The sequence below is a fragment of the Physella acuta genome, unplaced genomic scaffold (assembly GCF_028476545.2).
Source record: "Physella acuta isolate Inbredline_101_S28 unplaced genomic scaffold, ASM2847654v3 ptg000345l, whole genome shotgun sequence".
NCBI lineage: Eukaryota > Metazoa > Mollusca > Gastropoda > Physidae > Physella > Physella acuta.
Genome location: NW_026731864.1, coordinates 675,506 through 689,741, shown reverse-complemented (window position 1 = coordinate 689,741; position 14,236 = coordinate 675,506). Strand labels below are relative to the sequence as shown.

General features: G+C 34.4%; 2 protein-coding genes across 4 annotated transcripts in view; one reads left to right on the top strand and one right to left on the bottom strand.

Moving 5' to 3' along the window:
* The window catches only part of LOC131941076 (hepatocyte nuclear factor 4-gamma), a 56,977-nt gene extending 49,233 nt beyond the window's left edge, over positions 1–7,744 (top strand). For 2 of the 3 annotated variants that reach the window (XM_059300061.1, XM_059300059.1), the window contains exons 4-7: positions 2,315–2,476; positions 2,941–3,181; positions 3,755–3,991; positions 4,528–7,744. In XM_059300061.1, coding sequence (XP_059156044.1) covers positions 2,315–2,476; positions 2,941–3,181; positions 3,755–3,991; positions 4,528–4,952 — 1,065 coding nt within the window. In that variant the 3' untranslated portion in view covers positions 4,953–7,744. The remainder of the gene's footprint in view (positions 1–2,314; positions 2,477–2,940; positions 3,182–3,754; positions 3,992–4,527) is intronic. The other variant, XM_059300060.1, reaches the window with a different exon arrangement.
* Positions 7,745–8,077: 333 nt separating this feature from the next.
* LOC131941077 (transmembrane protein 208) lies at positions 8,078–13,241 on the bottom strand. Its single transcript, XM_059300062.1, has 6 exons — positions 13,116–13,241; positions 10,753–10,848; positions 10,434–10,493; positions 10,081–10,214; positions 9,643–9,727; positions 8,078–9,132 (listed from the first exon to the last, which is right to left on the bottom strand). Exons 1-6 carry the CDS (start codon positions 13,119–13,121, stop codon positions 8,992–8,994), a joined length of 522 nt encoding a protein of 173 aa, XP_059156045.1. The 5' UTR covers positions 13,122–13,241; the 3' UTR covers positions 8,078–8,991.
* Between the last annotated feature and the right edge of the window lie 995 nt (positions 13,242–14,236).

The window sequence follows — 14,236 nt, the reverse complement described above, 5'->3', positions numbered from 1 at the left end:
GACTTCTGACTTGGTGACATGACTTTGTGACATGACTGCAGAGACATGACTGCAGAGACATGACTGCTGACTTGGTGACATGACTTCTGACTTGGTGACATGACTTCTGACTTGGTGACATGACTTTGTGACATGACTGCAGAGACATGACTGCTGAGATGGCAGCAAGACAACAGGTTTGTGAACACAAGGTGACATGACTGCAGAGACATGACTGCTGACTTGGTGACATGGTGACATAACTTGGTGACATGACTGCTGACTTGGTGACATGACTGCTGACTTGGTGACATGACTGCTGACTTGGTGACATGGCTGCTGACTTGGTGACATGACTGCTGACTTGGTGACTTGGTGACATGACTGCTGACATGGTGACATGACTTGATGACAAGGTGACATGAATTGGTGAAAAAACTTTGTGACATGACTGCTGATTTGATGACATGACTTGCTGACTTGACTTTGTGACATGAGGCGACATTGCCTTCTTAGCCACTCTCTTGTTAAAGGCAGGTGAAGTAGAGTTACTCAGTTCCTGTTGACATGGCACATGTGGTTACTGTGTAACCACAACAGTGCAAAGCTACCTTTTAAAATTTCCCTTTGTATGTCAGATGCCCATTTGAGCTACAATTAGATACAGATGTATGTGGTATTCAGACATAGAAGCACTACATATCTTAATGCTAATAGAGGTAGCTACATAATTCGTATCAGTGATGATTGACCTTCTACTCAACAATTCTGGTTAACCTGCCTCTGTTTAGTCACTCCCACTTGATGAGTGTGTTGTTGTTTACATACTGTTATAGTCTACTTGTGACTTACAAGAACAACACAGTAGATCATCCACATAACACACCACACATTATAATATTCCATTGACAGTTTTTAGAATTTATTTTTTTTATATTTCACTTCTTGTGATTGCTTTCCCTATTCTGATTTTATTTAATCTTCTGCCACTAACCTATGTAGGATGGCTTTGGTTTTGGAAATATACCACTTATAATCTTTTAATAGTGCTTTTCTGTTTTGAAAACCATTGAAATAGCTTTTCTGTAACATGCTTCATTTGTTTTTTCAATTAAACAAAAACTTTGTTTGAATACTAATAATGTAAGCTTACAGGCTTAACAAAGTCTTGTTTCTTTAGCCTATTTAAGGAAACAGCTTTAAAAAAATTAGATATTTTGTTTCTCATTATCTCTTGATTGACTTTTTATTTGTGTTGGTGTGTATCAGGTTACTTCCCCTTATATTTCTATTTTTATTCATTTGAAATGGCTTTAGCCTCCATTTATCTACAAGATTTCTCTCTCCTGCTCTTGCTTGCCTACAGAGCAACACTCAGTGTAACCCATGTGGACTTGGGTCATAGATTTCTTGTTGCCAGATTTTTGGCTACCAGTTTAAGAAATTTAAAAAACCACAATCACTATTTGATTAAATTCTAGGCAAAAATTTTTCTAAAAAAATTTTTTTTTTTAAATTTGGATTGTTAGGATGGTGTTGTATAAGCATATAAAACATGAAAACATGTTTTATACTATTAGACAAAATCAAGAACACAAAATTTAGTGCCCTGTAGTAGGCCCTGGTACCTCAATGTGCTCCAGTAGAACTGTATCAAAGTTATTGCTACACATGGCACTAACAGTGACACCTGCAGCTAAATCCTTTGATACAGTGCTGTAGTGCACTTCTAGAGAATGGGTGTAGGACATTGACCCAGGTCTGTTACTCCCTGGTAATTACCCCCCTCCCCATCTTCCCCTAGATGAATTACCCCTGTAGTTTATCACCCGTGGTAATTACCCCCTCTTGAAAATATCTATTATATATGACATTGATAAAGTGAACGATTTGGCATTTTATAAGGTGACATGGCATTCTTGATAACATGAACTGTGCTGATAGCACAAAGTATTTTGTGCTAATTCTAGGCATTCTTTAGAAAATGTAAACTAGGCATTCTATAGAAAATGTAGAAAATGAAACATGGAAACCAGAAAAATGCAGACTAAGCTTATTTCATTCAGAAGAATAACCTAATCCATTCCCTAACCCTATCTTAGGTTAAGAATCAATTCTTAATCGACAGGATGAGGGGGGGGGGGGCTGTAATTTAAGGAGGTAATTGACTGGGGTTAACTTCCCTCTCCCCTGGAGACCATAGCACCCCTAGTGCAGTTGACAGGATCTGATGAACACTACAGTGTTGTGTCCTGGCTCCTAACGCTTACTAACCTGTGTCTTTTACTCTGCTTTAAAACTTGCCATTTCTTTAACTGCATTGTCACAAATGCAGATTGATTCACAGATAGGCTCCCACCTGCTGATGGCAGAGGTCCACAGCCGCAGGTCCGCCTCGCTGGAGGACGTGGTGGAGTCCATGAAACAACAGCTGCTGGTGCTGGTGGAGTGGGCAAAGTTGATTCCCTGCTTTGGTGATCTGCCCTTGGATGACCAGGTGAGTTAGTTCCCTTGCTTTGGTGATCTGCTCTTGTGTGAGGTGAGTTAATTCCCTTGCTTTGGTGATCTGCCCTTGTGTGAGAAGGTGGGGTAATTTTGTTGGTAAAATATATAAAATCAACTCCTATGTACTTGGTGTATGTTATTTGTTAACACTGTTGCCATTGAAAGTGAATTGGTAAAACTTGTTAACACATTTTATTAAAAGTATTTAAAATGCCAAAATAAACCTTATGGTATTTTGTTCTTCTCTAATTCAAATGTATTGTTTAAGATATGTTTTTTAATAAAATTATTCAGTTTTCTTTATATATTTGAAATATAATTTAAAACAGTAATTGAGAAAGTTTTTGTGTTAATTTTGTTTAAATCTTCACATATTGATTTGCAAAGGATATTGATTTTTTTTAGGTTTAGGAAATATTAAAATAAAATACATAAAGAAACATATGCAAATTTCAGGTGGCGCTGTTGAGGGCACATGCTGGTGAGCACCTGATTCTGGGCGTGGCCAAACGTTCTATACCACTCAACGAGGTTCTCCTACTGAGCAACGAGTCCATCATCACAAGACAGAACGCTGACCCTGACGTGGGCCACGTGGCTAGCAGGATTCTAGACGAGATTGTGGCCCCAATGAGAGAGATTCAGGTGGACGACTCAGAGTTTGCTTGCCTGAAGACGTTGGTCTTCTTTGATCCAGGTGAGGGGGCTTCAACAATACGTTGTATCTTTCAAATATTGTGGATGAATGGTAGAACATATGACTGCTAACCAGAAAGTTTTCAGTTTGAATCCGGGTTCAAGTCAGTCGAGCATTTTTGAGTCCACCCAGCTCTGATGGGTACCTGACTAATATTGGGGAAAGTAAAGGTGGCATGGCATAGTGCTGACTTCACTATTCCTTCATATTCCTTTATATGCAGTCTAGCTATGCTGTTAAGCACTCAGAGCTTCCATAAATATTTAAACAAACAAAAAGTAAATGCTGCTAGGGTTGATTACCTAACTCTTGTTAGGAAAAACAAAGGCAGCTGGGCATAGTACTGACCACACTATCCCTTTATATACCTAAGTAATTGAAACAGATGAACTCTACTTCATCTGTCCCATGTTTCTTAGGCACTAAAGAGAAATGATGATTCTGAAATTATTTAACTCTGTTTTACATAAGATTTGCTTCTTTTAGTGTAACACACATATTTATTCAAAACATTCTTTAAGTGGCTAAATTTTTAAAAACCTAATTAAGAGATAATTAATTATTGACCTCCAGTGGCACCTGGCCTGACCAACATCACAAAAGTCAAGCAGTTCCGGTACCAAGTGCAGGTAAATCTGGAAGATTACATCAACGACAGGCAGTACGAGAGCAGGGGGAGGTTTGGGGAGATCCTGCTGTTGCTTCCATCCCTACAGAGCATCTGTTGGAAGATGATTGAGCAGATCCAGTTTGCCAAGCTCTTTGGGATGGCCAGGATAGATAACCTGCTACAGGAGATGTTGCTGGGAGGTAAGGAGGTCTTGGTGGGGGGTAGGGTGGTGTTGGTGGGGGGAGGGAGATGGTGGTGGGGGTGGGGGTGAGGAGGTGTATGTGAGGGAGAGGTAGGGTGTTGGTGGGGAGGTAGGGTGTTGGTGGGGAGGTGGAGTAGGGAGGTGTTGTTGGGGGGGTAGGGAGGTGTTGGTTGGGGGTAGAGGGGTGGGGGTAAGGAGGTGTATGTGTGGGAGAAGTAGGGTGTTGTTGGGGAGGTGGAGTAGGGAGGTGTTGTTGGGGGGTATGGAGGTGTTGGTGGGTGAGGTAGGTTGGGGTAGAGCGATGTTTTTAGAGGGTAGGCAGGTGTTGGTAGGAGGTAGGGAGAAGTGCAAACAGAATACAAGTGTAACATTTTTCTCATTTTTTCCATTATGTATTTTATTTTATTTGTGCAGTAAAAAAATCAGCCCTTATACATCTAGTTGTTTGTTATAAAAAAAATGCTAAGAGTATTTTTTCAATGTTTCCATGTCCTGTAAAGTGTCCCCGGTTTAAAATGTTTTGCTTGACCCCAGGTTCCAACGCGGCCGAGGCCACAGACCCAGTCAACAGTGTGGTGCTAAACAGCCCAGTGGGCGCCATGGTAGCCTCCCCTCAAATGGACGACATGATGGGCATAGGACCCGCAGGCGAGGCCTTGAACTTGATGACAGCCACCAGCGGCGGCGACTACAGCGACATCACCAGCAACCCCAGTCTGGAGGCTAGCCACATCATGCTCACCCTGGCCGAGCAGACGCTGTCCCGCCAGTCGCTGGTGGATGACATCCACACTGCCAAATCCGAGCACCTCCAGCATCCCTCATCCATCATCCAGCACGCCAACGTGCCGTCATCCATCATCCTAGACAACGGTGAACGATTACACATCACCAGCAAGTACAAAGCCACTGTTTCTGTCGCACACGCTCCGCAAAACTTCAAACAAGAGGCCATTTGAAACTTTTACCCATTCTCTGACACGGCCCTCAAAACTTCAGACAACAGGCCATTTGAAACTTTTCCTGCTGTTTCAGTCTGAAATGACCATTACAACTTTAATTAGCGGCCACATGAAAGGTATCTTATTGTTTCTCTAATGGCCATCAAAACTTCAAAGGAGAGACCATTTAAAACTCTTGTTTAAGAAAACTTCGTTAGTGTGTTACTGTATTTTAACACTCAAGAAATAAATTGTTGTTACTTAAAAGCAAAATTGCTTGAATATCTAAAGGGTGTTTACTGTAAAATTGTTGCACACTGAAGTTTACATTTTAAACTACAGAATAGAGCATACTGTAACTCAGTACTGTAAAACATAGTGGTGTGAATCCAATAATGGTAGGGACCAAACTCCATGCAGAGCACAAATAATTCATTCTGAATTCATCAGTTTCTAACAAATTAAACAACTATGATTGTTATAATATTCAATACCATATTTTACATTGTATATATGTAAGGAAAAACTATAATTTTATGTTAACAGTAACAGAAATAATAGAAAAGACAAGCTGTTTTAAAAGACAGTGTATTTTTTTTTTACAAGCTTAGGCCTGCCAGTCATCATCTCCGCAGTACCATAACGATACCATCACCACATCATGACCATACAACCACAATATCATCACCATACCATCGCCATACAACCACAATATCAAGACCATACCATCGCCATACAACCACAATATCACCACCATACCATCGCCATACAACCACAATATCACCACCATACCATCGCCATACAACCACAATATCATCACCACACCATCACGCCATCACAACATCATAAGTTTTCCCACAAGTATAGTCCTGTATTGCTTAAATATCACACACAAATATACCTGCTTTAACAAACCTTTTACTATTGTAGTTGCCATAACAACATACAACTAAACTCCAAAACCAGATTTTGTAATTTTGAAACTTTAAAGACAAAATATTTTACTACTTTAGCTGATGCAGATTTTTTCCTGAAAATGAGAGTTCACAAAATTATTTTTTTTACTGTGCTTATATTGAAATGCTATTTTTAAAAAAAAGCAAGTTTAGTGTTTTAATTTCCTGTGAATACATTTTGAGAATATGCTGGTTCAGGTATTCAGTAGAACAGTTTAAAAAGTAGAAATATTTTTAAGCATTGGATAGCCTGCCTAATTTTTATTTTATACACTTGTTCTTTGCTAATGATTACATTTTTCTTAAAGATTGCTATACAGCCATAAATTGATCAAGGAATTGGGGAAATGTAGCCAATTTAAAAATTACAAATTTAGGTTTAAGATCAGGAACAAAACAAAAAGCTACCTATATAAAGAGACCAGAAAGAAGCAGGGGTTTTTCATACTGATTTAAAAAAAAAAATTTACTTAAAAAATGATCTTAAAACATAATACATTGTTTAAAATCCAATAAACAAAACTAAGAATTTGAACTATTTTATTTTGCTCCTTAAAATAATTATTACAACATTTTTTAGTGAATTACTTTGTCTAAATGTAATGTAAATATATTGGATACTTTTGTTACTAATTGAACTAAATTTAAACCTCCTGCTCTTAATGTGCCTTACCTAAATTATTGCTCAAATTTTATGCAAAAATCTGTCCCCCCAAAAAGATGCCAAATAAATTATTTCTATGAACAATATAAAATCAAGCATAATCATTCCTTATGTTAAAATCTTTTAGAAAATGTGATGTTTCTTACCCGCTGAATTGATTTCACTAATATTTTTTCAGTGCATGCCAACCAATTAAGTCAAATGTTTAAAAATTATCAATATTGCTACAATATACAATAGTGCTTTGACTGTACAGATACTTTAGAGCTATTAAAGAGTAGTTATAAGGACGTAAATTTCTTTTACACTTGTTTGCTATGTTGGTAGATTATTTTATAAAAGTTTATTTGTCACGAAAATGTTATTTTATAATTTAAAACAAATTGTATTATAACTTTTTAATACTAAAATGGCTGTGTTCTTGTAGAGAGTTGTTAATTTTCAACAGATATAAGCATTGATGTCATTGGCTAATTATTTCAATAATAATAGAATTTTTCTATCCAAAAAAACACCTAAAGATCAAGTAAGGCTGTACTAAAAATCATTACATTAACAAAATTGATTTCTATAGTGTTCAGCTATTTCTTTGTCTTATGCAATGAGTATTTTATGTTTATAGCATCAGATAATTTCACAGCCCTAATGTTAAACTCCCTCATCTGCCTTCACGCTTTAAGTCAAATATATGTTGCCAAAGCTGATCACTGCATATTATTTGTGTATTAGTATAATACATTTTTACTGTTTCTTTTCTTTGCTTATTTTGGATGCAAATTATGTAAGCTAGCTAAATAACGTTGACTTGTATATATAAATATATACATATATATTTGTATATATATAAATATATATATATATATATATGTATATATATAAATATATGTATATATGTATATATATATATATATAAATATATATATATATAAATATATACATATATATATACACACATACACAAAAGAATTTTGAATTATAAATTCATTTTTAAAATTATTTAATAGTTATGCCAATGTATATACAGGCACAATGCTACCAAATATATCTTGATTACTTCTAACACCTCTTATGTTTTCAATCAGATTTCTGTAAATATTATGTAAAAACAGACCCTTTTTGTTTTTTCATAAATTATTTACCTTTTGTTTCATTATTTTATGCTGTTGGACAATAAAGTCTTTCACTTGTCATTCCGTGTGTTGTTTGTTTTTTGTTCACATGGAATGCAGTTTAATTTTGCTCAAGATGCCACTAACTAAACTGTCATGTTGAAACATTGTTTAGAATGTTGCACATCACTTTTACTTTTCACAAGCTTTTATTCAGCTCATAATGTCTGTATGTTTGTGGAATGTGATTAATCTAGTATTTTAATTTCAACCCACCTTTAATGCAGCGATTTCATTAAAACTTTCCAGAAATAGATTGGTCTCTGTCGATAATGCGAGAATATCTATTTTTATAAAACTTATTTTCAATTAAAAAATTACTAAATATATTATAACAAAATCAAAGACATAATAAAGTTCTGCAAAGTTTATTTATTAACCAGCCTGTTTAAGTTCTTAACAACAATGCAGATAATAAAATGGTGATACTAGTGATAGCAGTTCAGAAATTTAAAATGGAGTAATAGTAGTATTTTTAAAAATGCTGCTTAAAATGATGATGGCAATATTTCAATTGAAAAAAAAAAAGAGAATCAAACATATTGCAAGTGAGAGAAGGTTAAAAATTTGTAGGGGTCATGGTTGGTAATGTAGCACGTTACATTTTATGGTTGAGCTTTACATAAAGAAAATTACGAATTATAGGCTACACCTTAAATCTAAATAATCCATGTTAAGTACTAGATGATCACACAAACAATCCTGAAATACGACACGATTTACGTAAAATTGAAAAAAAGTGTTAAGAGTGAGCTGAATGAAATATGACAACCACATAATAATCACATCATTCAACCATTTTAATTACACTTCAACAATGACCAAGTGTAGTATAAATAATTAAAAATCATAAGCACACAGCTGCTGCTAATGAATAGATTGTTAATTAAAACAACACACACACACATTTACAGTTAACTTTCATCCCTCATCCTAACTTACTTCATTAAAGTGGTTCAATTTTACATTTTAATTTAAAATGTGCATAATAAATAAACACTATAGATTTAAATATTAAAATTACAACCTATAACTATCAGCGCATAGGAAAATAATTCATTTAAACTGGTTAATCTAAATCCTCCAGTCCAGCAGAGAAATCCTTCAAGTAAATTTAAATCTAATTAATCTGGAGAACACATCCTTTGTAGAAAGAAAATGTATGCCCCCCATAAAAAACTACTAGAGTTAAACATTGGACTATTCCTCCTTGTGGAAGTAAAGAATGATTGTGCTCTATATAAAGTGCCTAAAAATGTCTACCCTTCTCATCTAACAATCTGTTGTCTTTTCATTTTTCTTTCCATTTTCTTCTGCTTCTTTTCATCGACTTTCTCCTCTTCAGCTGGAGCGAAGAACCAAGGGCCCAAAATGTTGACCCACAACACATAAAATGCTCTCACAGGAGCCTGAGCAGACATAAAAGAAAAAAAAATGAGTTTAAATAAAAAATGTAACATTAAAAATAAAAAATGTTCAATAAAAACAACCACAAACCAGCAAAGAAAAAATATAAAAACTATTAACAACAAATATCGTAACCCGATAATCATGAGTTCAAATTTTGGGCTCCAATTTATAGGATGTCCTTGTGCTCATCCAGCCCTAACAGGGTACCTGACTCACATTTGGAAAACAAAGGCAATGGCTGGGCATAGTACTGACCACACCATTCCCTATTTGCAGAGGTCATTGAAAAAGATGAACTCTACTTCATCTGCGTCATGTGTCTTGAGCATGAACGGGAACAGAAGATGATGAAGAACACATATATGACTTCTGTCTGAACATTATCTCACAAGATAGCTCTCATCTATTTATGTAGGTGATATCAGATATTTATTTTTAATTTATTACGATAGCTACTAATTTAGCTGATAAAAGTAAAGAACAACAGATGCTACACGCTGAAAGCTCACCAGTAGCAGAAAGAGCCAGAAGTATCCAGATAACAAAGATAAAGCTTGGGTTATAGCTGTAAGCAACAGGAGATCCTTTGAGTGCCTGTAAAAAAAACCATACAAAACATCATTTGAAGAATTTTCATGATAAGCATTAGATTTGTTTTGCATTTTTTTGAGATAATTTTTGGATCATCATTAAGTTTGAGGTAACTTAAAGAAAATATGTGGTTGAGAAAGCTCATTTAAACTTTTCAAGTTGACTTTTTAAATGTGCAAGTACAATCTACTGAGTAATTAAATTAGACTAATTAGCTGCAACAATAGCTGTCATGTTATTTCTTCAACATTACGCAGAAAGCACTATTTAAATTGTACATGTTTTGATCCAATTAATGTGTAATGAATTTTTATTTCAACCAATAAAATGGCAGAATAAAATTAAAGGGAACTCACTCTGCCATGCCAGCCTCCATGTTAAGATCAATGCCAGCATCAATCAGCTGCCCATTCTGGTACACAGTTTTAGCCATAGAGGACATGAACTTGTAACTGCCAAAGTAGATCAGGGCAGATAACCCTGAGAGGAACTGTTTATACAAAACAAGATTAGCAATAGAGCTCAACAAAAAGATAGAACTCTAAAAATTATAAATATAAAGGACATTAAAGTGAGATTGTCTATTAGAACTCTAAAAGTTATAAATATAAAGAATATTAACGTAAGATTTTCAACACTACCTGAGTCACAAATAAATTTACGTTGAAACTAGATTTTTAAATTAAATTCAAGTTGAGAAAAAACTTACTTTTGGTCCCAGTGTAAAATCATCCAAGTAAAATATAAACCAGACACAGTAATATAAAGCCTGCAGTAAAAAAAACAATAATTCATAACTTAAAAATTAGCATAACTTTACTTGTATTAATATGTATCAAATTGTACCAAAGGGTAAGTGTACTGGTCCAGCAGTACAAAAATAGCTCTAATGTGTGCTGTATTAAATAGACATTACATTTCATCTCAAATTACACATGATTAACGCCCCAATCCCTCCTTGTCTAAAAGAGCAACAAATCCAATCAATAATGCCAACACTCAACACAATGACTATATGATATACCTACATTTACTGCACTAATTATGTAAATATAAAAGAGAAGAGTAGACTTGTTTTCTTCTGCTATCTGCTTTTGTCCTTTTGTTCCTTGCTTGCCTTTGGGCTAAAAAGAAAAAAATACAGCTGTTCAGTTGATCATTAACTTATCCTCTGATTTTAAAAAAAAATTTAGTTGATTATCAACTTATCCTGTGACTTTTTTTTGTGATTGACAATTTGTGCAGACTTAAAATAAATTAATAGTGTATTAGAATAAATTTCATATTTATTCCAATTTCCTACACCCAATAAAAATTAGAGACTGGTTGATTTACTAATCGTTTAGACCTTGCTGGTACATGGCAGTCAACAGATTTTTATTGTAAAAATAGATTTTCTACCTTCAAAATATTTTTTCTCTTTAATTGATTGAGGATTATTTTTGTAAATCTTTTTAACAATGTTCTGTAAAATTCATTTTTAATAGGGATTTTAGTGCAGTAGTAAAATATGAATACATTATCAGATAATATTACACCTTTATTTTAAGGGAATTAATTCTAAAATTATAAATTTATAATTTTTTTAAAATGTAGAATCTTTGTTTCTGAGTCCATATAGCCGCAGACCAGAATTCAGACTTGGTTTGGTTTATAGTTACAGATTCAGATAACCTGAAATTGAACTACTTACTACATAGGCCTACTTTCAATGTTCATTTGTTTCTTGTGGATTCGCTAGCATTTTCTTTATTAAGTAGCTCTGTATCTCTAACTAGGATAATTTCACATGATTCCTATATAATATTTATAAACAAAATTACTAGGCCTAGATCTAATTATTAAATTAATAAATTATTGCCAATTGTCTTAACTTCTTAAGTCGACTTAAGTCCAAATCATTGGCCCTATGACATGATTAATATTATTTATATAGATCTCGAATTCTAGATCTATCCACAATCAATCATCCAACTAAGAGTCTAAGACACTAGAGGAGTTTACACTTTTCGGACACACACCAAAAATTACGTAGGAGCGAACACTTCGTCGGTTTTTGGCTCATAGAAACTTTAATTAGCATGTCTCACGCGAAACCACGGCGCCTGCACGTAAACTGTTCATTTATGAACACTTCCGTGTCAAGTACTTCCGTTTCCTTTCACAAGAATTATTTTTAGAAATTTTTTAACGTTGCATGGTACGCACATTTCTATTTTTACACCAGCCGGATGAAGTGACCTAGGGTTGGACTTAGGGGCAAAACTTGAACCAATCAATGCTTAGCTAAAAGGTTACACTATAAATAGCTTCTATATATGTATGGAACATCGTAAATGTCAAGGTTAATGGGTTTTTTTGTGCTTGAACAATAAAAAAGGGGTGTTCGCTAACTTATTTGGCCTTACATGGGAGCGGACAGCAACACAAAAATATTACTAAATAAGAATTTAGAGCATAAAAGGGGCTGGTTATTGAAGGGAAAGGGTCAAAATAAGGTCAAGAAGGCAGTGGAATGCGAAAGAGGAGGGGGAATCATGTGACCTGGCTGGCTTAGCAGCGTACTGCGCGAGCCGCAATGGCTGAATGGGATGAACTTTGGGAGTGTAGGAAAAAGGTTTTATACTATTAAAATTACCTCACAAACAATCAATAACACAATATACATGCATATAATATATGTTTTTATTCATTAAATTGACTTTAAATTATTCTAAATGAACAAAAAGTGCTATGTCCGATGACGGGTAAAGGTGTCCGAACACATGTAAAACTGTATTACATGTGTTCGAACACACGTTAAGACCCCCCAGTCACTATAACAAGAATAGCTTAAGTTCTATGCGTATGAATACAAAATGACACACACATTATTAAAGTAGAATGGTTGCGGATAGATATGATACTTTTTTTTGTTTTCTATGCTAAGCGGTTACTGAATGAGACCGCATGGAATTTTTACGTTGCGTTTTTTCGCTATGTGTGTCCGAAAAGTGTAAGCTCCTCTAGATCTAAGTAATTTTCTAGAATCTAGATCTTAGATCAAAATTATAAATTATGTGAGAGTAAGTTCTAGATCTAGATCTAAATTAATAAATTTCGATCATATTTCTTAGTCTAGGGGTCATCTAAAATTACATTTCTTTTGGTCTTCACTTGACTTAGATGTCTAGATCTAGTAACTTAAACGTTATAGTTTTTAGTCTTCACTTTTCATTTTTTTTTCACCCTTCTCAGAAGTCAACTCAGTAAGTGGGCTTCTGCCTCTGGTCTGCAGATCCGGTTTACTGGCATTTCTTTACATTTATTAGTTTTACGAACTACTCATTCAGATCTAGAATCAGGTACAATTTAAAGAATGTATTTAAAAGTGTTCAAGTATTTTTCTTACAGGCATGATGATTGCTTTTGTTCAATAACCGTTTTAATGAAGGGTAAGGGCGACAAACAGCTGGTATGGATCTCGTGGCAATGCAAGCAGTGTGTTGTAGTATTTGTGTATGTTTTTAATGTGATGTGTAGTAAACGTACAAATTTATCTTTATGGAAACAAGAGTTAGGCTAGAATTTTAAAACTAAAACTTTCTGAGATAATATAAGGAATAATTTAAACTTTTTTTTTCATTTTTACCAAATGAAAGTTAAAGTTGTCGTAGCAACGCTTAGCAAAGATTCACAAAAAGGATCTAGAATCTAGTTTCTAGATCTAGTTAATCTAGATTCTAGATTTTGTTTGAATACCGTCAACTAAAATAAAAATAATTTTCTTGCCACCCCAAACTTCATACCAACATATTAAATATTAATTTATTATTGACGGTAATAATCCAAGATAGAAAAAAAGAAACATAGGAGAGGGGAGATTTTTTAAGGACATAATCATATTTCTTAGGGCTCATCCATATAACTGACGTCACGCTTTTTGGACGATCCCCCCCCCCTCCTCACCGCCGTTACACATCGTCACAAAAATCAGACCCTCTCCCCTCCCTATAATGAAGTCACAACTCAGTCTACACCCTCCCCCCTCAAAATTGCAGTTTAATTTTATTTGTAAAACGTATGTGGCATATTTAAATTATAGACCTATGTAGGCAGACACACACACATATATATATGTATGTATATATATATATATATAATAAATAATATAATAGTATAATATATAAATAGGCCTATATATATATATATATAAATAATATATATATATATATATAAAATATATATATATAAATATATATATATATATATTATATATATAGGCCTATATATATATAAATATATATATATACTTTGTTTCTTTTTTTTTTGGGGGGGGGGGGGGGGTGACACCACGAAGTGCCACATCTGGCGACATTCACCAAAGAATTGGCTAACTTTCATTTCATATGTATAAGGCAAGGAGCCTAAAATGTTGTATGTAAGTGTATAGGGTCTTTTAGGCTATGTCACAATTGTTATTGAGTTGTGCTATTTTAGTGAATTATCCTTAGTAGAGATCTATTGTGCCCA